The sequence below is a fragment of the Erythrolamprus reginae genome, chromosome 3 (assembly GCF_031021105.1).
Source record: "Erythrolamprus reginae isolate rEryReg1 chromosome 3, rEryReg1.hap1, whole genome shotgun sequence".
In the NCBI taxonomy this organism is placed as follows: Eukaryota; Metazoa; Chordata; class Lepidosauria; order Squamata; family Dipsadidae; genus Erythrolamprus; species Erythrolamprus reginae.
This window is the reverse complement of record NC_091952.1, coordinates 139,351,092-139,374,889: the sequence shown is the minus strand read 5'-3', so window position 1 is coordinate 139,374,889 and position 23,798 is coordinate 139,351,092. Positions and strand designations below refer to the sequence as shown.

The 23,798-nt window shown below is 45.0% G+C and overlaps 1 protein-coding gene across 11 annotated transcripts in view; it reads right to left on the bottom strand.

Annotated features, from left to right (window-relative positions):
* The window catches only part of LOC139164552 (carboxyl-terminal PDZ ligand of neuronal nitric oxide synthase protein-like), a 230,310-nt gene that overhangs the window by 85,268 nt on the left and 121,244 nt on the right, over positions 1–23,798 (bottom strand). For all 11 annotated transcript variants that reach the window (XR_011558634.1, XM_070746840.1, XM_070746843.1 and 8 more), the window contains 3 exons: positions 11,707–11,867; positions 9,917–10,084; positions 2,701–2,866 (listed from right to left, as the gene is read on the bottom strand). Coding sequence is in view for 10 of the 11 variants with exons in the window: in XM_070746840.1 (XP_070602941.1) it covers positions 2,701–2,866; positions 9,917–10,084; positions 11,707–11,867 (495 nt within the window). In the remaining variant the exon portion in view is untranslated. The remainder of the gene's footprint in view (positions 1–2,700; positions 2,867–9,916; positions 10,085–11,706; positions 11,868–23,798) is intronic.

Genomic DNA, 23,798 nt, shown 5'->3' with positions numbered 1-23,798 from the left:
CCGCTGGAGTTGGAGCGCTACCACCTTCTCAACAACCTTCCCCATAAAGGGAAGGTTGGAGACTGGACGGTAGTTATTAAGCACGGCTGGGTCCAGGGAAGGCTTCTTGAGGAGGGGGCGTACAAGTGTCTCCTTATAAGGAGCCGGAAAGGACCCCCTCCCCAAGGAGGCAGTGACAATCTCCTGAACCCAGCTCCGTGTCACCTCTCGACTGGCTGAAACCAACCAAGAGGGACACGGATCCAGTAAACAGGTGGTGGAGCTCACAGCTCCAATGGCCTTGTCCACTTCATCAGGTGTCACCAAGTCAAACTCCTCCCAGACAGATGGACAAAGACGTTTAGCCCCAGTCACCTCGACTGACTCATTGTCAGCCGATACTGCTATGCAATTGGAGTCGAGTTCCGCTTGGATCCGAGCGACTTTATCAGCAAAAAATGAGTTAAATTCCTTGGCACTGCCCTGCAAGGGTTCCCCAACTCCCCCCTGATTTAGAAGGGAGCAGGTCACCCTAAACAGAGCAGCCGGATGGGATACCTTATTGGGAGGGGCAGGTATGGTGGGAGCCAAAGGTAGGCCGCTCTCGGGGAATGAGGACTGGTCACAGCACATGAACTGCTTTGGTCACGCTGATGGATGATCTCTGGCGAGCCCGGCATAGGGGTTATTCCTCTATTCTGGTGGTTCTTGACCTCTCAGTGGCCTTCAATACCTTTGATCATCCTTCTGCGGTGGCTGGAGATGTTGGGAGTGGGAGGCACCATTTTACAGTGGTTCTCCTCCTACCTCTCTGGTTGTAGTCGGTGTTTGTGGGGGGAGCAGAGGTCTACCCCTTGGCCCTACTTTGTGGAGTGCCCCAGGGGTCAGTTCTCTCCCCCCTACTATTCAACATTTACATGAAGTCAGTGGGTGAGATCATCCGACGACATGGGGTGAGGTATCATCAGTACGTCGATGATATCCAGTTATACATTTCCACCCCTTGCCAATTCAATGAAGCCATTGATATGATGTTCCAGTGCGTGGAGGTTGTAAGGGTCTGGATGGGAGCCAATAGGCTCAAGCTCAACCCAGACAAGGCATTCCCTCCAAAGGACTGTTCCATCTATCTGTCCATTGTTCGTGGGCGGGGGAATTTCTGACCCCCTCAGACAAGGTCTGCAACTTGGCTGTCCTCCTGGACCCACGGCTGAGCCTCGATTACCATCTCTTAGTTGTGGCCAGGGGGTCCTTTGCACAGGTTTACCAGTTGCGGCCTTATTTGGATCAAGAAACTTTGCACACAGTCACTCAGGCCCTCATCACCTTCCATCTTGATTATTACAATGCACTCTACATGGGGCTACCCTTGAAAAGTGTTCAGAGACTGCAAATAGTCCAGAATGCAGCTGTGTGAGTCATGTGCTGTTGTGAGCCGCTCAGATTTCTTGGATAGGGGCGGTATACAAATCTAATAAATTATTATTATTATTATTATTATTATTATTATTATTATTGGTGTACCTCGATACAACACCAACACTCCGCGAGCTACACTGACTACCAATTAGTCTCCGGTCACAATTCAAGGTGTTGGTTATTACCAAGCCCTACATGGTTTAGGACCAAATTATCTTTGGGGCCATTTCCTGCCACATACCTCACAGAGACCAATAAGATCCCACAGGATTGGCCTCCTCCAGGTCCCATCAACTAAGCAGATTGGCGGGGCCACAGGAGAGGGCCTTCTCTGTGGCTACCCCGACTATGGAACCAACTCCCCCCTGATGTTCGTACTGCTCCCACCCTACTGGTTTTCCAAAAGGCAGTGAAGACTTGGCTGTTCCAGCTGGCCTGGGGGCCATGAATATTTCCATCTGTCACAGCTGAATATTATCAATTGGATAGGTATGTATGTTTGGTTGATTGGATTGCTATGGGGGATTTTATTGTTTTTATTATTTTAATATTTTAATTTAATGTTTTAGTATTAATATTGATTTCTTTTATTATTGTATTTTATTGTGTTTTATATTGTTATAAGACGCCCTGAGTCCTACAGGATTGATTGATTGATTGATTGTTAGAGTTGAAAGGGACCATGCAGGGCATCAAGTCCAACCCCCTGCCTGAGCAGAAATCCTAAAGCACCTAAAGCACCTAAAATCCTAAAGTGGCAGTCCAATCTCCTCTTGAAAGTGTCCAGAGTTGCAGAGTTCACAACCTCCGCAGGCAGGTTGTTCCACTGGTTGATCGCTCTGACCCTCAGGAAGTTCTTCCTTACTTCTAGGTTGAATCTTTGATTGGGCAGCACAGAAGTCAATTAAATTAAATTAAATTAAATTATGGCCTCCTGCAGCACTCTGCCAGCTGAAAATGCAGTACACATGGCCCGTTTCAGCCAGCAGAGGCACTCTGGTCAGTCCTTTGATATTTCCAGATCAGACCTATGGATTTAAGCACCCTGTAGGCCAGATCCGGTCAGTGGGTCTTGAGTTTGACACCTCTCTAAACCCTTTGCTTTTTCCTATAGACATTTTAATTGAATTACTTAAGGAAAAATTAAAGTGTCTTTAATTTTTAAAGTTTATATTTGATACAGATATAACTTGCTATATAGAAGAATACAGCATTAAAAACAAATGGAAAGTCTGTTCTGAACAGAAAACTAGAACGAGAAAAGAAATGGTTTTTATAGACAGGAGAAGGAAGAGCTCTTACTGGTGTTGAATCTCAGCAGTTTTGCCTCCAGTTCCTGCACTTGCTTTACCAGAAGTGATATATGCTGGAGAAGATCCTTATTCTGAAGCAACAGCTGATGTACTCGAGCCTGAGCCTCAAGGCGGGCAGCTGCCTCTGTAGCTAATTGGTCTTTCAACAGATGTACCTGCAGAACAGAGACAAAAAAGTACATAGTTACACATAGCTGCAGTGAGAAATTTTGTTTGTTTTTCTGACAGAAACTTACACTCTGAATATGTACATATAAATGGGGGCTGAATATACTCCAGGATTATTCCCCCTGAGATAGCTAGCGAAACTGTCTTTTTTTTTAAAGAGCTTTTTATTAAATATACAATTAAAAACATTGGACATAGTAGTGTGATTTTTCTGGTTCAAACATTCCCAAAACATTTTACCTAATGACTACAATTCTTATTTGTTATTTACATATGTACAATTGGTTACAATTCAAACACATAAACCCCTTCGTCTATAGAAGTTGCATTCAATATCAATACAATTCCTGCATATCATATAATATTAACATAATAATTATTCAATTCTCAACTTATCAATATTTCTCTATCCTGACATTTCCTCCTCTTTTTATTTCAGATTTCATAATATTCCATCTCACCTTTGACTTTGAGTTTTAAAGTTAGCCTGTCCATTTCTGCTCAAGTCAGTATCTTGTTTACTGTCTGTTCTTTGGGGGGGGTGGGGGGGAGGTGTTCTCTTTATTTTTCCAATTTTGCACAAAGACCAGTCTTACTGCCCTTAGTATATGCAATATTAAATATTGGTATATTCCAGCAAGTATTGGTATTTTTTAACATCTTCTCATCTGTTCCTAGTAGAATTTTATTTAATTCCATAAGCTCTTTTTAAATACACCATTCTTTTTTTACCTTTCGTGTATAGTGCTTGTACTTTTGTCCAATTCTATTCCTTCCTCGTATAGATATTTCCTGGATTTCAATTCTCATCCTTCATTTAGTTTATTTATTGATTTATTGATTTATTTATTGGATTTCTATGCCGTCCCTCTCCGAAGATTCGGGCCGGCTCACAACATAAAATATACAATGCAAAATATCTTAATCCAATTAATTAAAAATCTAAAAAAACCCCCCAAAACTATAAAAAACAATCATTCCGTTCACTCCACATTCTCTCAACACATTCATTGGGCGGGGGGCAAAGATCTAATGGCCCCAGGCCTGGCGGCATAAGTGAGTCTTCAGACTCTTACGGAAGGCAAGGAGTGTGGGGCTGTACGAATCTCCAGGGGGAGCTGATTCCAGAGGGCTGGGGGCCCCACAGAGAAGGCTCTCCCCCTGGGTCCCACCAAATGACATTGTCTGGTTGACGGAACCTGGAGGAGGCTGACTCTGTGGGACCTGACCGATCATTGGGATTCATGCGGCAGAAGGCGGTCTCGGAGGTATTTTGGTCCCATGCCATGTAGGGCTTTATAAGTTATAACCAACATTTTGAATTGGGTCCGGAAACCAATTGGTAATCAATGCAGACCACGGAGTGTTGGAAAAATATGTGAGTGTCTGGGCAAGCCTGTGACTGCTCACGCAGCTGCATTTTGCACATTTTGTAGTTTCCGAACGCTTTTCAAAGGCAGCCCCATGTAGAGAGCATTGCAGTAGTCGAATCTTGAAGTGATGAGGGCGTGAGTGACTGTGAATAGAGACTCCCTATCTAGGTAAGACTGCACTGGTGCATCAGGTGGACCTGGACAAACGCCCCCCCCCCCAGGGTGATGGATGGACAGATGGACGTATCTTTGGGAGGCAGTACCCAGAGCCACTCTGTCTTGTCTGGATTAAACTTGATCCTGTTGGCACCCACCCAGACTCTGGGTGCCAACTATAGGTAACTACTTTTTCTAGTTTAATGAGGTTTGGATGTACAAACATCTGCAGTGTTGCTAGCCAGTTCACAACTTCCACGTAACATTGCTGTTTGACTTTTGCCCAAACATCTAATAGAGCCTGTCTAATGTGGTGCTTCTGGAAATACTTGTGGGCCCTGTGCCTTCCACCCCAAAGAAGAGCATGTCACCCTATCTACATATCATGTCCTTCCAATGCCAATAGCCTCCTATTTTTTAATTTTTATCTCTCTTAGTTTTTATCCAATCTCTTACCCATGTAAGTGCTGCCACCTGATAGTATTTTTCCCAATAAAGAAGTCCGAATCCCTGTCTTTTCTTAGATTCCTGTAGTAGTTTAAATTTAATTCTAGGGTTCTTCCCTTGCCAATAAATTTTAACACAATTTTGTTTAGATTTCTAAAAAACTCCTCTAATCGTATCGGTTTATTTTGAAATAAATAAAGTATTTTTGGTAATATGTCCATTTTTACTGTTGCAATTCTCCCCAAAAAGGAGAGTTGCAAATTTTTCCACCTGTCCAAATCCTCCTTGATTTGATCTATTAATTTGTTATAATTATCCTCTTTGAGTATGGTACATCTTACTGTTAATTGTATTCCTAAATATCTCACTTTTCTTGCCCTTTGGATCTTTATTGTCTCAATCAATTCATTCTCCTGCGATTTAGTCATATTTTTAACTAACATTTTGGTTTCTTCCTTGTTTACCCTCAAACCAGCTGCTTCACCATATTCTCCCAGTACATGCCAGACTGTGGTGGCTCTTCTATAATAAACACAAGGTCATCTGCATAAGATTCTATTTAAAATTTCCCTTTTTAATTTCTAAGACTTTAATTTGTTTATCTTTCCGGATTATTCTAGCCAATAGCTCTAGAGATAATACGAGCAATAATGGCAAAAATGGGCATCTTTGTCTTGTACCTTTTTGTATTTTAAAACTTTGTATTGTTTTATCATTAATTACTACACAGGCTTCTTGTTTGGAATAAAATGTCTTAAACATATTTATGAAGTTTTCACCAAATTCCATATACAGTGGTAGCTCTACTTAAGAACGCCTCTACCTAAGAACTTTTCCAGATAGGAACTGGGTGTTCGGGATTTTTTTGCCTCTACCATTTTCTATTTAAGAACCTGAGCCCAGAAAAATCTCCCAGGAAATTTGAGAGCGGCACGAAGGCCCAGCCAGTTTCCTTCCCCCTTTCATCCCGGCCATCTTGGGCTTTTCTGGGCTGCCAGAGGAGCCTTTCAGTGGTGCTTAAGGAGGCTTTGGCAGCCAAAACCGAATGGAGGGAGGTGTGTGCTCCTCCTCGCCATCTCCAAGTTCCTCTTTTTTTTGGTTAAGCCTTAAAGTTTTGAATTTTTTTGATTCCCCTTACCTCACCTTCTTCCTTCTGCAGCAACTGTCATCCTCCTCTTCTTCCTCCTCCTCCTCCCATCCAAATTCCCAACTTTTATTTCTTTCCTAATGGGTTTGCATGCCATTACCCCTTTTATCCCTGCCATCTGGGCTGCCAGAAGAGCCTTTTATTTATTTATTTATTTATTATTTGGATTTGTATGCCGCCCCTCTCCGAAGACTCGGGGCGCTTAAGGAGGATTTGGCAGTCCAGAGCGATCAAAGCATTTTCCTTTCTCTGGGTGCTTGGACAGGGAATAAACCTCTGCCAGCGCCCAGAGAAAAGAAATGCTCCCTTCGCTCTGGGCAGCCAAGGAGTCACCACAGCGAAGGAAAGGCACCGGCTACAAAGCGAGCAAATGAGAGGAGAGGGGAGCCCTTCAGCATGGGAAGGAAGATCATCCAAGGGCATGGGGTGAGGTATCATCAGTACTCTGATGATACCCAGCTTTACATCTCCACCCCATGTCCAGTCAACGAAGCAGTGGAAGTGATGTGCCGGTGTCTGGAGGCTGTTGGGGCCTGGATGGGTGTCAACAGACTCAAACTCAACCCTGATAAGACGGAGTGGCTGTGGGTTTTGCCTCCCAAGGACAATTCCATCTGTCCATCCATCACCCTAGGGGGGATTTATTGACCCCCTCGGAGAGGGTCCACAACTTGGGCGTCCTCCTCGATCCACAGCTGACATTGGAGAAACATCTTTCCACTGTGGCGAGGGGGGCATTTGCCCAGGTTTGCCTGATGCACCAGTTGCGGCCTATTTGGACCGGGAGTCACTGCTCACAGTCACTCATGCCCTCATCATCTCAAGGCTCGACTACTGTAACGCTCTCTACATGGGGCTACCTTTGAAGAGTGTTCGGAAACTTCAGATCGTGCAGAATGCAGCTGCGAGAGCAATCATGGGCTTTACCAAATATTCTCATGTTACTCCAACACTCCGCAGTCTGCATTGGTTGCCGATCAGTTTCCGGTCACAATTCAAAGTGTTGGTCATCACCTATAAAGCCCTTCATGGCACCGGACCAGGTTATCTACGAGACCGCCTTCTGCCGCACGAATCCCAGCGACCGATTAGATCCCACAGAGTTGGTCTCCTTCGGGTCCTGTCAACTAAACAATGTCGTTTGGCGGGACCCAGAGGAAGAGCCTTCTCTGTGGCGGCTCTGACCCTCTGGAGTCAGCTCCCTCCAGATATTAGAACTACCCCCACCCTCCTTGCCTTTTGTAAACTACTTAAAACCCACCTCTGTCGTCAAGCATGGGGGAACTGAAACATCTCCCCCTGCCTATGTAGTTTTTTGTGTGTATGATATGACTGTATGTATGTTTTTTATATATTGGGGTTTCTTGTTTTTTAGACTTTTTAAATGTATTATTGTTATTTTAGATTCTAACTATTGGATTTGTCATTGTATATTGTTTTGATCATTGCTGTGAGCCGCCCCGAGTCTACGGAGAGGGGCGGCATACAAATCTAATTAATAATAATAATACTAATAATACTAATAATAATAATAATAATAATAATAATAATAATAATAATAATAATACGCAGCAGGTAGCAGCAGCAGCCAGTGTATGGGAGGCAGTGTATGGGAGGCAGACTCGTGCCAGGTGTATGGGAGGCGTGTGCTCCTCCTCGCCACCTCAGAATCCCTCTTTCCTAATGGGTTTGCATGCATTATTTGCTTTTACATTGATTCCTATGGAAAAATTGCTTCTACTTAAGAATGTTTCTACTTAAGAACGGAATGAATTAAGTCCTTAAGTAAAGGTACCACTGTATCTTAGTTGACTTAATATAAAATCCCACTTGACATTGTCAAACACTTTTTACGCATATACAAATATCAACAACATTTTTTTCTCATTGTGGACTTTATAATATTCCAACACATCCAGTATTGTCCTAATGTTATTTCAGATTTGACTTTTTGGCAAAAAACTGATCCCAAAATTTTTTTTAGCCTCTCGGTCATTATTGACATGAATATTTTGTAGTCTAAATTTAACAGGGATATGGGCCTATAACTTTTAATGAATGTTTAAATCAGAGTTCTCTTTTGGGATCAATTTGATAGTTGCCTTCTCCCATGAAGCCGGTATCTTTGCATCTTTAAAACTGCATTAAATATCTCTATTAATGTTGGGCCTTGTAAGTTTTTATATATTTCTGATGGTAATACATCAGGGCCTGGCATTTTATTATTTTTTTGCCTTTTAATTGCTTCTGTTAGTTCTAAGATTGTTATATCTTTATTCAACATAGTTTTTATGTTTCCTGAGATTTTACGTAGTTCGGCTTTCTGGAAACATTGTAATGCTTTATCTTCAATATTACTTTCCTCTTCCTTGTATAGGTTCTTGTAAAACTCATGTTATATTTTTGCCTTCATTTTGATATGTTATCTTTCCCTCTTCATTATATAATTTGCTAATCTACCTTCTGTCTTTCTGTTTTTTCAATCTATAGACTAACCATCTCCCTGGCTTATTTGCATTTCTGAAAATGTTTTGCTTAAAACATTTTACTTGCTGCAATAGGTCTTCCTTTTCAATAATGTTCAAATTGTGTTTAATTAAATCCATTTATTTTTCAACTCACGTCTTTGGGGTTCCTTTTGTAATTATATCTCTAATCTGCCAAATTCCTCCTCTAGATTTTTCTGCCATTGTCTCTTTTTTATTTTCTTTTGCCATAAAGGCAATTGCAATACCTCTTATATAAGCTTTTGCCATGTCCTATAAATTTTGACTATATGTATCTTCTTTCTTATTTTCCTGGAAGAACAGATGCATTTGCTCTTCCATAGAGAAACTGTCTTTAGGGACTGCAGAAGACTGAGGAGAAGATACCATCCACCAAATGATTTGCAAACAAAACCAATATATTTGCTTAAGAATAAAAACATTCAGAGTGATAACAGTCTCCAGTAGAACTGCCAAGAGAGCAGTTCATAAGTAAGAAAACAAACATTGTATTGTCTCAACAACTACAATGGTACCTCTACTTAAGAATGCCTCTATTTTTCTAGATAAGAACCCGGTGTTCAAGAGTTTTTTGCCTCTACTTAAGAACCATTTTCTACTTAAGAACCTGAGCCCAGAAAAATTTCCCAGGAAATTTGAGAGCGGCACGAAGGCCCAGCCAGTTTCCTTCCCCCTTTAATCCTGGCCATCTTGGGCTTTTCTGGGCTGCCAGAGGAGCCTTTCAGTGGTGCTTAAGGAGGCTTTGGCAGCCAAAACCGAATGGAGGGAGGCGTGTGCTCCTCCTCGCCATCTCCAAGTCCCTCTTTTTTTTTTTGTTAAGCCTTAAAGTTTTGAATTTTTTTTGATTCCCCTCACCTCACCTTCTTCCTTCTGCAGCAACTGTCATCCTCCTCTTCTTCCTCCTCCTCCTCCCATCCAAATTCCCAACTTTTATTTCTTTCCTAATGGCTTTGCACGCATTATTTGCTTTTACTTTGATTCCCAAGGGAAAAGTTGTTTCTAATTAAGAACTTTTCTTAATTAAGGACCTGGTCACGGAATGAATTAAGTTCTTAAGTAGAGGTACCACTGTACTAAATATTATTGAATTTTCATTAATATCTTGGCAGCAAAGACAAGGATATTCCACAAGAGCTATGCAATGAAGTTGACATTGAAACTGTTGGTCTAGGGTTCTATTCCTTCAAATCTTTTGCTCTTTCTTAGCTAAAGGATTATTTTGTATAGGATTTCTATGCAGTTTTTTCTCCAATTAGATCAGGAGTGTCAAATTCATGTCATCATGGCATCATCATGTAACATATTGCAACTCCCCCCACCCTTCACCAAACTTGGCGTGGCCAGCCCATGACACATCTACGAGTTTGACACTCCTGAATTAGATCTTTCTGCAAAACAGATACGAACCTGAGCCAAAGCGAACTGAGCCTGTTGCTGTTGCTGCTGCAAAAGCTGTTGCAGGAACTGCATTTGGTGATGAGCAGAGAGAGGAACCTCTGACTCAGGCAACTGGGTAGAAGAAGGGAGAAGCATCTTAGGAGAAGCCATGAGGATATTCTCTTTGTGAACCAAGTCCTATGAAAAAAGCAGATGCAATGGTCAATGCCGGATTCAGTTTAGACTTTCCTATACCCAGTATATACAGTATCTCTTATTTTTCAGAAACATAATTCTTCCCCACCCAATTGGCAGAAAGGAAGAGCTGCAGTGGCACAACCAAATCACAGTTACACTCCACTTTAGAAAGGAGAGAACAGAGAGTCCAGTGCTCACTTAGCTCAGCAAGCTGAGAAAGCAGGATAATCTATACCAGCTCATTTATAGTTTTGGGAAAACTATCCATATTATTTCTCCTTGCCCAATTAAAAAAAAAAGTATCAACTATGACTATGCAGAAATGCCTCGATCCAAGAGGATCTGATTCTATTATTCTGACTAATATGGAAAGTATCCAGCAATTTGCCATCTATACATGTGTTGTGAGATATCTTTGTCAGCCTCAGGAAATGTCAGATTCTGAAGATGAAGAAATAGAGATCTTAGCTTATCCTGGGTTACGGAGGTTAATGGATGACAGAAGAGACGAGAGCGAAAGAGAGTGATTCAGAACAGTCCCAGGGGGCTGAAGTTACTATGGAAAGTAGTTCCTTGTCAGACAGTGAATTATCAAACAGTGAATGGGTGAACCCAAAATATAGATTAGCAAAACACAGGGAAGAAGTTCAAGGTAAAAGGTTTTGAATTCTGTAGTTATTAGATCTATTAGATCTGGACACGTCCTTTCCGGCAATACTGGAAAAGGAAAGCTTCGTATGCGAACTATTTGCCAATAAATCATGGCATGTTTTATTTAGTCTCCTGAAGAGAAAGCTTAGAATACATCATGAAAGATCATGCAAATGAGACAGAAGTAAATCTACTGTTACTTTCAAGTTGCTGGTAAGCTGTCTGCTTAAGCAGAATTTGTATCTCCTGCCTTGCTGATAATTTGAATGGGAAATTTATGGTGATTGTAAAGCTCTCAACTTTGCCACAAGAAAATTTCCCCTCATGCTCTGCCTGATGGTTTGTTTAGCTTTTGAAGAAGCATGTGTGTATGTGTGTGTATTTTGAACTGCTAAAGAGAAAAACAAAACATTTAATGTTTTGAATATCAAACCTTGGGAAGATCTGTGTATTCCAGCAGCTGGGACCAGAACAGTATGTAGCCATCTCAACATCAGAAACTTTAAAATATCATTGTTTCCTGCCAATATCAAATAGAGCAGGAGATGGAGAAGGCAAAGGGGTAGACATCTGGCAGCAAAACAGAAAAAAGCTGCACTTCTGAAATATGAAGTTTTTAAACAATGCATGGCATCAAGAATAGAGATCATTTGCTGAGAACACTTGGAATGGACTGACATGTATTACAATAACATTTCTTTGAGAAAGACTCTACTGAGTAGGATTGATTTATTTCCAATGAATGATATATTCCACACAAATTAAATGTGAATAGTTAATTCCCATTGATGAAATGATTTATTTCTCATGAATAATGCAAGAAAAAGAAAACTTTCATTTTAGAATTAGAATAGTATACGGAAAGTAGTGAACCATGCGTCATTCAGATTTATTTTATAAAAGGCAGCACTATATTCTTCCTAGAGCTGTATTCTTTGAACATAAGCCAACACTGACAAGGATACATATACCTTGATGCAAAGAAGACCAGACATCTCTTTACCAACAGCGTCAAGGTCTGTCACACCCCTGGTAAACTCCAAGTGATCACTCCCTGGTCGTCTGATGTCCACAGCATCAATGTCTGTTTCCTCAGTAGTGTTGACAAGTTCAGGTTCAGTTAAACCACAGGCTGTGAGAAATTATCAGTAGCAAAAATTATTGTTAAGGTTGAACCACTTTTGAAACATTTAGGTTTTATCGCTATTCAAATTGCCAATGAACTGGGCAGCTAGAAGGATAGAAAGAATGAACTCTCTCCAGAGACAAGATCCCATTAAGGGCAGATGTCCAACAGAGAAATGAATTGTTCCCAAAATATATGGATGATTCATAACTGGACAATGTGACCAAACCAGGGTGGGGAGAAGGAGAAGCTATTGTTTAACTATACAACAGTGGCTCTCAACCTTTCTAATGCTGCAACCCCTTAATAGAGTTTATGTTGTGGTGACCCCCAACCATAGGTCTAGTGCCAATTCTCCCAACAGAGCTTTAAGCTAATTGGGAGGAAAGTCACAGGGACAACCCCACTGTAAATGCCTGATTGGTTGGATTGTAAAAATATGTTCCAAGACGCCACATTACAATGATGGTGAACCTTTTTTCTTTCGAGTGCCAAAAGAGCGTGGGCGCGGACTCTCTTCCTGCATGCCTGAGTGCCCACATCCATAATTCAATGTCTGGGGTGGGGGAAAACAGCTTCCCCCACCTCCCTGGAGGCCCTCTGGAGACCGGAAATGGCCTGTTTCTTAACTTTTGGTGGGCCTAGTAGGTTTGTGTTTCGCCCTCCCCAGGCTCCAAAGGTTTCCCTGGAGCTGGGGGAGGGTAAAAACGCCCTACCCCATCCTCCTGGAGGGTCTCTGGAAGCCAAAAATGCCTTCCCAGGGTCCCTGTGTGAGACAAAAATCAGCTGGCCAGCAAACACATGCATATTGGCGCTGAGTTAGAGCAACAGCTTGCGTACTGGCAGATATGGCTCTGCGTGCCACCACTGCCATAATAGAAGCTTTAATCCTAACACCATGGGAAATTTGTCTTTTCCCATAGTCTTAGGTGACCCCTATGAAGTGGTTGTTCGACCCCCAAAGGGGTCCCGACCAATGTTCCCTCTAATTTTTTTTCGGTGTGGGCGGAAAAGTATAGTGTCTGAACAGCAGTCCCCTTGGGACTGGGCGGCATAGATAGATAGATAGATGGATAAAATCCCTTCTTTTTTATTAAAAGAAATTAATAATTAAAAAAACCCAAAATACATTACTATTAAAACTAAAACAACCAGCAAAACCAAAAACATAACTACAGTGGTACCTCAAGATACGAACCCCTCGTCTTACGAACAACCCGAGATACGAACCCGGGGTTCAGAAAAATTTTGCCTCTTCTTACGAACTTTTTTCGTGTTACGAACGGCAAACCCGAACTTCCAGGTTCGGCATTCGGGAGGCTGCTGGGAAGCCCTGCAGCCCGGCTGTCACCTTTTAAAACAGCCAGGGGGCTTCCCAGTTGCCTCCCGGAGCCAAACCCGGAAGTTCAGGTTTGGCGTTCGGCTTGGAGAGGCTGCTGGGAAGCCACCCGGCTGTTTTAAAATGTGACAGCCGGGCTGCGGGGCTTCTCGGCGGCAGCGTTCAGGAGGCCGCTTTGGGTTTTTGGCTGGGAGGGAGGGCAGGAGATCCGACGCTGGGGGAGGGAGTCAGGAAGGTCCTCTTGCTCCCCCCCCTCAGCGAAAAACACAAAGACGGTCTGCCATTGCATGACAGGCAGGGCGGAGCAGCGTGGAGCAAAGGGAGTCTGAAACCGCCAGCAGCTTCAGTTTCCCATTGCTCCGCGGGTGGCGGCAGACCGCCTTTGTATTTTTGGCTGGGGGGGAAAGCAGGAGGTGCAGGATCAGGCCGGCGGCGGGCACGGGAGAGGCAGCAGGTCTGCATCCTGGGCGAGTGGGCGGGCCGCGGGCGAGGAGGCGCGACCGAGCGGGCCGGCTCAGGCTCTGGCTAGGACGAAGCGGGCAGCGGCTGGGCGCGGCAGCGAGGGTGCGTCTGACTCGGGGCTTGCGGCGCCTGACGCAGCGGGGAACAACAGCGTGGGAGACAGGAGAGGACCAGGCAACCGGAGCAGCATTGCCGCTGCTCCCGGCTTGGCTTCCCTGGCCGCCTTGGCTTCCCTGGCCGCCTGGCGCTGCGATCTTCCAATCTTCCCTTGGCGATCTTCTGATCTTCCCTGGCTTCCCTGGCCGCCTGGTGCTGCGATCAGAAGATCGCTGCGCCAGGCGGCCAGGGAAGTGGCCAGGGAAGCGGCCAGGGAAGCCAAGGGAACATCGGAAGATCGCAGTGCCAGGCGGCCAGGGAAGCCAAGGGAAGATCGCCAAGGAAAATGCCCAGCCCAGCCCCCCCCCAGGCGTTTTCCTGGAAGGAATGCCATCCACCACCGAGCTTTTCGTAATCTGTTTAAATTTCCTTCACTCCCCCCCCCAACATTCCCCGCCTTGCCTCGCTTGACTGGCCAGAGGACATGACATTCACCGCCTCCCGTGCCTCCTTTGGCTTTGCGATTGGACGCGCCTCCCGCCGCTCTGCCCAATCGCAAAGCCAAAGCAGGCACGGGAGGCGGTGGATGTCATGTCCTCTGGCCAGTCAAGCGAGGCAAGGCGGGGAATGTTGGGGGAGTGAAGGAAATTTAAACAGATTACGAAAAGCTCGGTGGTGGTGATTGCACTCCTTTTAGAAAAACGCCTCCACGGGGGCTGGGCTGCGCATTTTCCTGGAAGGAATGCCATCCACCACCGAGCTTTTCGTAATCTGTTTAAATTTCCTTCACTCCCCCCCCCCAACATTCCCCGCCTTGCCTCGCTTGACTGGCCAGAGGACATGACATTCACCGCCTCCCGTGCCTCCTTTGGCTTTGCGATTGGACGCGCCTCCCGCCGCTCTGCCCAATCGCAAAGCCAAAGCAGGCACGGGAGGCGGTGGATGTCATGTCCTCTGGCCAGTCAAGCGAGGCAAGGCGGGGAATGTTGGGGGGGGGAGTGAAGGAAATTTAAACAGATTACGAAAAGCTCGGTGGTGGATGGCATTCCTTCCAGGAAAATGCGCAGCCCAGCCCCCGTGACTGGCCAGAGGACATGACATTCACCGCCTCCTGTGCCTCCTTTGGCTTTGCGATTGGGCAGAGCGGCGGGAGGCGCGTCCATAGGCTTGGTCGGGTCGCCGCAGCACCCTCCCTTCGCCAACCCTTTGGCGGTCACCGGTGGGCTTAGGGTGCCTCGGCACCGACTTCGCTGCCCCTTCCCGAGCCCAGCCCCGTGACATTCGCTTTCCTCCCGCCCGCAGCCGCGACTGATCGTGGGCTCCTTCGCAACCTCGGAGAGCTTCCAGGGCATGAAAGCTCACGAAAACCAGGAAGCTCTCCGAAGTTGCGAAGGAGCCCACGATCAGTCAACTGCGGGCGGGAGGAAAGCAAATGCCAAGGGGCTGGGCTCGGCTCCCCCCTCGGCTCCCCCCCTTACCAGCCCCGCCACGGAAGGCTCCATTCTGTTCCCTGCCGGCCCAATTGAGCGGCCGGCGGTCTCCATTCAGGGAACAGAATGGAGCCTTCCGCGGCGGGGCTGGTAAGGGGGGGAGCCGAGGGGGGAGCCGAGCCCAGCCCCGTGGCATTCGCTTTTATTTATTTATTTATTTATTTATTTTGTCCAATGCACAATACATATTGAAGAGGATAGACATGAGTTATTATATATAAAGAAAGGATATAAAAGTCCAATACACAATGAGGGTTTTAGTGGGTATATATCAATATACACATAGTAAAATACATGATGAAGGTAATAGAGGAGATACTCATAGTAAAATATATCTAAGAAATAATAGAAAAGAAGATATAGGAATAGAATATATCAATGAAAGAATAGAAGAAGAGATATAGGAATAGAGGAAAGGTATATAGGAGATATAGGAGAGCAATAGGACAGGGGACGGAAGGCACTCTAGTGCACTTGTACTCGCCCCTTACTGACCTCTTAGGAATCTGGATAGGTCAACCGTAGATAATCTAAGAGTAAAGTGTTGGGGGTTTGGGGATGACACTATGGAGTCCGGTAATGAGTTCCACGCTTCGACAACTCGGTTACTGAAGTCATATTTTTTACTGTCAAGTTTGGAGCGGTTAATATTAAGTTTAAATCTGTTGTGTGCTCTTGTGTTGTTGTGGTTGAAGCTGAAGTAGTCACCGACAGGCAGGACATTGCAGCATATGATCTTGTGGGCAATACTTAGATCTTGTTTAAGGCGTCTTAGTTCTAAACTTTCTAGGCCCAGGATTGAAAGTCTAGTCTCATAGGGTATTCTATTTCGAGTGGAGGAGTGAAGGGCTCTTCTGGTGAAGTATCTTTGGACATTTTCAAGGGTGTTAATGTCTGAGATGCGATATGGGTTCCAAACAGATGAGCTGTATTCGAGGATGGGTCTGGCAAAAGTTTTGTAAGCTCTGGTAAGTAGTGTGAGATTGCCAGAGCAGAAGCTACGTAGGATTAGGTTTACAACTCTTGAAGCCTTCTTGGCTATATTGTTGCAGTGGGCTTTGGCACTTAAATCTTTTGTTATTAGTATACCAAGGTCTTTAACCGAGTGGGGATTATCTGTGATAATTTGATTATTCAGTTCGTATTTGGAGTTCAGATTCTTCTTCCCAATGTGTAGGACAGAGCATTTGCTAGTTGAGATTTGGAGTTGCCATGTGTTAGACCACTCAGAAACAGCGTCAAGGTCTTTTTGGAGAGTACTTGTGTTATCGGTGGTGTTGAAGAGTTTTACATCATCGGCAAAGAGGACACAGTTGCTTGTGATGTAATCGCAAAGGTCATTGATGTAGAGAATGAAGAGCGTTGGTCCCAGTACGCTACCTTGGGGAACACCGCTTTTAACTGGGACGGGGGTGGATATGGTGCTTCCTATTTTGACCACTTGTTGTCTGTTTGATAGGAATGCTGTAATCCAGCTGTGGAGGGATCCTGAGATGCCATAGGATTTGAGTTTTAGGAGTAGTTTGTCATGGACCACTGAATCAAAGGCTTTGCAGAAGTCAATATAAATTGCATCTGTAGATTTCCCTTGATCTAGATGAGTTGTCCATATATTTTTGCAGTGGAGGAGCTGCAGGTTGCAGGATAGTTTTTTTCTGAAACCAAATTGTTTATTAGAGAGCAAATTATTAGTTTCTAAATGGAGAGTAATTGATTTGTTTATAATTGATTCCATGACTTTGCATGGGACGCAGCATAGTGAAATTGGTCTGTAGTTATCTACAAGAGAGGGGTCTCCTTTTTTGAAGATGGGGATGACCATTGCTTTCGACCATAGCTTAGGAAGTGTGCTGGTTCTGAAGGATTTTTCAAAAATTATGCTTAGTGGTTCAGCTATGGCAGAAGAGAGCTTTTTTAGAAAGTATGCACATAGACCATCTGGTCCAACTGATAGAGAAGGTTTAAGGTCACGTAATGCTTTTTCAACTTGGTCTTCAGTGAAGTCTACTTGGGTTAAATCATTGAGGGAGTTTGAGGTGCGATTGATGAAATTGGGGGATGAGCCATTGCTGTTAACAAAGACAGAGCCAAAGAAAGAGTTGAAGAGGTTGGCTTTGGATGAATCATCATGGTATTCTTTGTTGTTGGGTCCTTTGAGAGGTGGGATTGGTCTAGAGTCTTTGAGTTTATTGTTGACAAAGTTGTAGAAAGCTCTATTAGATTTGGTGCGTAGGAGGTTTCCCTCTTGTTTGCTGTAGTAGTTAAGGCATTCTGCTTTTATTTGATTGCAAATGCTTTTATATCGGCTTTTGAAGTTGGAAACTTGTCCTTTTTTGTTTTTCCTCCAGAGAGATTTTTTTCTTGTTTGTAATTTTCTTATTGAGATGGGGAGGTTATTTTTTTTGTTTAGGGTATATGTTAGAGGTACATGAAGTCTGATGATAATTTTCATTTCGAGTAGGAATGTGTTGTAGAGGTCATCAGTAGTGTAGCATTCAGAGAATAGAGTTTTCCAGTTTAATGTTGAGAGGTGGGCTTCAATGAGTTCGTAGTTCGCTTTTTTGAAATTGAATTTTGGTGTTGTATTATTTTGGTGGTTCATAGTGTGGCTTAAGTTGAGACTGAAGTTTATCATGCTGTGGTCGCTGTTGGAAAATGGTTCTGTTATTTGTAAGCCATATATTGTACTTTTGCTGTTACAGAAGATGAGATCCAGACAGTTATCAAGTCTGGTATTTTTAGTTACTAGTTGGTCAAGTCCCAGTTGGGTGACTGTATTATATATAGTAGAATGGATGGGTTCCGTGCTGCATTCATTTAAGGCCCAGTTGATGTGTGGTAGGTTGAGGTCTCCGAGGAAGATAATGGGGTATGGGCAGTTGGTTGCCCACGTTAGTAATGTGGATAATTTGTTAGCATGTTCGATGTCGTAGTCCGGGGCTCTGTAGCAGAGTAAGAAGCGAATTGTGGTATTTAGGGATAAATCACAGACAATAGTTTCAGGTACCAATAAATCCTGTGCAACTTTAAGGATTTTTAGGTTCAGCGATTTTTTGTAAAATATAGCTACTCCGCCTCCTCTGCGGGATTCACGGTCTGATCGGAAAACATGGTAGTTTTTTGATGTGATAATGGAGTCTGGGTAGGAAGCATTTAGCCATGTTTCGCATATAAAAATTATATCAAAATTGGAGGTGTCAAGTAGAAGGAGGAATTCAGATATCTTGTTGACTAAACTTCTAGCATTTAATAGTTTACATTTGAGATTGGTCTTGTGTTGAGAATTGGTTTTGGGGTGGTTAGAGGAAGTAAGGGGCACGCTTTCCTATTCTTGGTTTGAGGTGGTAGGGTTGTCCATTTGTTGTTGTGGAATGGTTGTCTGGCTGGTGTCAGTTTGATGTTGTGAGATGGTAGGTTGAAAATTAGACCGGAAGATGTGGGGAGAATTATGGGTTTTGGGTTTGATGCTTTCTGTGCGGTAATCTATGTAAAGGTTTGTTTCACCAAGTTCATAGCATCTCTTGAGTTCTGCCCGTAGTTCGCGAGAGCGAATACGTTGGAGGAGAGAAAGATCTGGTCTGGATCTGAGTTTGTTGAAGGACTTGTTATTTCTGGCAATGTGGTTAATGGTCTTGATGAATTGCTGTTTTATTTGTTCAGTTTTGCATACTACTTTGCAGAAGCGGGGAGCTATTGAGCCATCGTTATACTTGTGCTCAGGTCCAATTCTGGTAACTTCCAAAATGTCTTCTTGGGCGAATGTTTGTGCATGTGAGTGATGTTGGTGGATGATATTTCTTATTCTTGTTATATCTGATTCATGACTTTCATCAAGACCAAAGAGGATAGCATTCTGGCGTTTTTGTTCACGTTCCATGGCATCCTTGACTAGGGTAGAGATATCAGTGGTAGAATTAGTGGGTTTTTGGAGTATTGGAAGTGGTTGAGGTTGGGGTGGTGGAGTGGTGAGTGGTATTTTGTCGGGTGAATTCAGTGTTTGGATATTTTTCTCCATGGATGAGAGTCTTGATTCAATACTTTTTTTGAATTCTTCTTGCGTTTTGAGAAGTCTTGGTTCAATACTTTCTATTAATGTTTTTTGGGTTTTGATGGCTTCTTTTAAGGTATTAATCTCATCAGACAAGTTGCTAAGTATATTTAGCTTGGGGGCGCAGGATGAGCACATATAAAGAAATGAGGAGTTTGCTTTTAGGAAGGTGTCAATATGTTTAGAAATATTGAAGCAGCTTTTGTGAGCAGACTGATTGCAAGTCTGGCATTTTATGAAACCATCATGATCATTGATAATGTCTTTGCATTTAAAGCATTGATAGCTGTGATTATCAATTGTTGCTTGTTGTTCTTTTTGTTCTTGTTGTTGTATATTCTTTTTGATTGGCATTTCTGCTTTGATTTGAGCTGTTCTGTGTCAGCGTCTGTCTACCAGGGTGTGTGTGTGTGTGTGGGGGGGGGGGGGGTGTTAGTGCTTCAGGAAAGTCTTTTGGTTACCCTGCCTGAGTTTCTGGCTTCCTGCTCAGTGGGCCTCTTTATGACTTTACAGCCTGTTGAGGGAGAGGCAATTAGGAGTTTGTAACTTTAAGAGAGAGGCAAATAGTTGAAACAGGCAAGAACAATGGCTTTTGAATGCCCAGTAACCGCCCTTCTTCCTTCACAGCCAGCACCTAGTAGTTTAAGCTTGCCTTATTAACCCAAATGGTGTTTGATGAGGTGATTTAGAAGATTTTTCAGTCTCCCTTTGAATGGAGCGTTTACAGGTCCTTTTGTTGTTAATAGGACTCCTAGCGCTTGTTCAAACTAAGGGTTTCTCTCTTGGTTATTCACTTGGCTTACAAGCTTCAGATGCTCCAAGCCTTGGTTGATAGCTCCGCTGATGGCAGGGTAAGCTTGGTTCTGCAGGGGGTTCGGGCAATGGCAAGAGTTTTGGTGGTGCTAGGGTGCTGGAGGTCCTGGGGTGCTGGGCAGATTGAGGCTTTGTGATGTTCAATGGGCAGTAGTGATCAATCACTTACGGTTTGATGTCTTGCCTTTGTCTTGCCTTGTTTCCTCGTGGAACTTTTCTCTTCTCTTCTCTTCTCTGCTCTGTTCTGCTCTGCTCTCCCAGAAATGTTGATTGAAAATGTTTTTAAAATATTTATATTCAATAAAATTACTTTTAAAAAGAAAGAAAGAAAAGAAAGAAAAGTAAGGCAAGGAGCTGCCTCTGCCTCTGCCTCTCCCTAGTCAGACAAAGGAAACTTTGTCCATTTACCCATTTCTTAGTAGGAGCTGCTTCCTCGGTGCGCTTCTAATAGATGAGAAAGAAGAGAGAAAGAGAAAAATCCTATTATTTTTAATTGTTCCGTGACATGACCACCTAGCATCACCTGCTCCATCCTCCCGCCCGCAGCCGACTGATCGTGGGCTCCTTCGCAACCTCGGAGAGCTTCCTGGTTTTCGTGAGCTTTCATGCCCTGGAAGCTCTCCGAGGTTGCGAAGGAGCCCACGATCAGTCGGCTGCGGGTGGGAGGAAGGCGAATCCCCCGTGGGCTCCGTTACATCTTCCGCTGCCAGCCAGGCCATGCTGGCGGCAGCGGAACAATCGCCTTCCTCCCGCCCGCAGCCGACTGACCGTGGGCTCCTTCCCGAGCTCCCTTCCTGAGCCTCCCGTTTTCTCTCCCCCCCCTCGCCCCTTCGCCTCCCTGTGTTCCTAGGAGAAGTGCTGGGGATTGAGGCAAGACAGACCTTCTGGTCCTCACCAGCACTTCTCCTAGGAACACAGGGAGGCGAAGGGGCGAGGGGGGGAGAGAAAACGGGAGGCTCAGCATTCCGTCAGTCGCAGCGCTGGCTGTCAACTTTTCTTTTTAGCATTGGGGAGGCAAGTCAGCTCCTGCCCAGTTTTAAAAAGAAAAGTTGACAGCCAGCGCTGCGGCTGACGGAATGCTGAGCTTCCCGTTTTCTCTCCCCCCCTCGCCCCTTCGCCTCCCTGTGTTCCTAGGAGAAGTGCTGGGGATTGAGGCAAGACAGACCTTCTGCTCCTCACCAGCACTTCTCCTAGGAACACAGGGGGGCGAAGGGGCGAGGGGGCGGAGAGAGAACGGGAAGCTCAGCATTCCGTCAGCCGCAGCGCTGGCTGTCAACTTTTCTTTTTAAAACTGGGCAGGAGCTGACTTGCCTCCCCAGTGCTAAAAAGAAAAGTTGACAGCCAGCGCTGCGACTGACGAAATGCTGAGCCTCCCGTTCTCCCCCCCCACCTTGCCCCTTCCGGTTTCGGCGTTCGGGAGACCGCTGGGTTCCCAGCTGTCTCCGAACGCCAAACACCAAAGCCGAACTTCCCGTTCGGCTTCAGGAGACAGCTGGGAAGCGGCGCGGCTCTTTTAAAAGATGACAGCCGGCCTGGGGGGCTTCCCAGCACCCCCGAACCCTGTGCTGGGAAGCCCCCCAGGCCGGCTGTCACCTTTTAAAACAGCCGCGCCGCTTCCCAGCAGTCGTGGAAAGCCGTTTTTTTGCGGGGGGTTTTTTGGTTGCACGGATTAATTGACTTTACATTGTTTCCTATGGGAAACAATGTTTCGTCTTACGAACCTTTCGTCTTACGAACCTCCCCCCGGCACCAATTAAGTTCGTATCTTAAGGTACCACTGTATTAATAAAAACAGGTGAGGGCTGGGGTTTTTTTCTCTGTTATTATTTAAGTGCTTTTACCATATGCTTTAAATCAAGAGTCACTTCTCTCTCTGTTTCTCTCTCTTTCCTGTCATTCTCTGCCTCAATCATTTTCTCATTTCTCTTTTTTTCTCCCCTTTTTTCTATTATTTCTCTCTCTCTCTCTTCCTTGCACTCTTCTCTCTCTTGCTTTCTGTCTCTCTCTCTCTCGCTTTCTTCCTCTCTCTCTCTCTCTCACTCTCTTCCTTCCTCTCTCATCTCTTTCTCTTTCTTTCTTCCTCTCTCACTCTCTCTTCCTTCCTCTCTTCTCTCTCTTGCTTTCTCTCTCTCTCTCTTGCTTTCTTTCTCTCTCTCACTCTCTCTCTCTTCCTTCCTCTTTTCTCTCTCTCTTTCTTTCTCTCTCTTTCTCTCTCTCTCCACCTCTTGCTCTCTCTTTTTCTCACTTTATCTCCCTTGTTTTCTTTCTCTCTCTCTCTGCTTTCTCTCTCTCACACTCTTTCTCTCTTGTCTTTCTCTCGTTCTCTCTCTCTTGCTATCTCTCTTTCTCTCCTCCCCTCTTTCTCTCTCTCTCTCTCTTTCACTTTCTCTCTATCTTGCTCTGTCTGTTGCTCTCACTCTCTCTCGTTCTCTCTCTGTTCTTCTCACAGTGGAGACTGGCGAAGGTGATTTTCAATGTTGGGCGTGCGGGCGCGCACGCTCCCCATCCCCCTGCCAGTATGCCTGGAAAATTCAAAATAAGAAAAACCTTCACTGGCAAAGGTTTTTCTTATTTTGAATGTTCTGGGCGGGCTGGTAGGGGGATGGGGAGTGCGTGCACCCATGTGCCTGACATTGAAAATTACCTTCACCGGCCTCTGCTGTGAGAACGCCTGCCCTGCCTCTCCTGCAGCCCCCTTGCTGACAGCCCGGGACGAAAGCACTTTCGGCAAAGGCACTGTGAGAGGGGTAGGGTGGGCGTTTCTGCTGCGGGAGGAGCTGCGCCCCAAGGCGGGAAGTGGAGGAGAAAGAGAGGCGGATTGGACGGGCGGGGTGGGGGGCAGTGGTGAGAAGCCAGGGGTGCGAGAGGGCCGGAGGCGCTGGGAGGGGCGGGGACAGCCGCGGCTCCTTGTGCGTCCTTGGAAAAGGGTGCACAGGTTTTTTTTGGGGTGCGCGCGTGCACATGCGCGCAGCTTAGAGGGTACAGTGGTCCTGACCCCCAGTTTGAGAACCATTGCTTTACCAGCATTGCACAGGAAAACCAGAATTGGCTTTGATTCTTCAGTGCCAAAATGATGTATCCAATAAAGTTTTGCTTTGGGAAGTTAAAAGTTCACGAGTGTCTATTTTCCTTAAACAAATAAAAATTAGCAGGATTTCTGGGTCCTGGCTTCGCCAGTTGCTCCTCGACATCTGGGATGCTTTGACAGAAACCCAGGCAACCATGGCAGAGGGTGAACTATCTAAAGAGAACCTGCTCGAGCAACCCAAGGAGAGGCAGAGGTGGCTTCCAGCCAGGAACTGCCAGGAACCAACAGCCTAATTGCAACCGGAGTGCAGCCCTTCCCAAACATCATAAGATGCCTGCTCCAGTGACCGAAGCAAGAAGGGATGAGTATTGGTGGAAAAGAATCCCTAAAGCAATTGAGGTTGAATTCCCCCACTCAAATGCCCAGAAGGCCCATCATGTCACCCCAAAAAGAGGGGAGTTGCAGTAAAGCCCTTTGAAGCGAGGAGATGCAGATAAAAATGCAGCACCCCCTTCTCTACCCACCAAGAGGGAAGGAACCCAGGGCTGCAGCCAGTATCTCCTCCACGCAGCATGCAAGCTTCCTGGGGCAAACAGCTTCCTCCCTCTCTACAAATTAAGTAGAGGAAGAAGGCCAGCCACCTCAAGTGCAGGCTTACAGG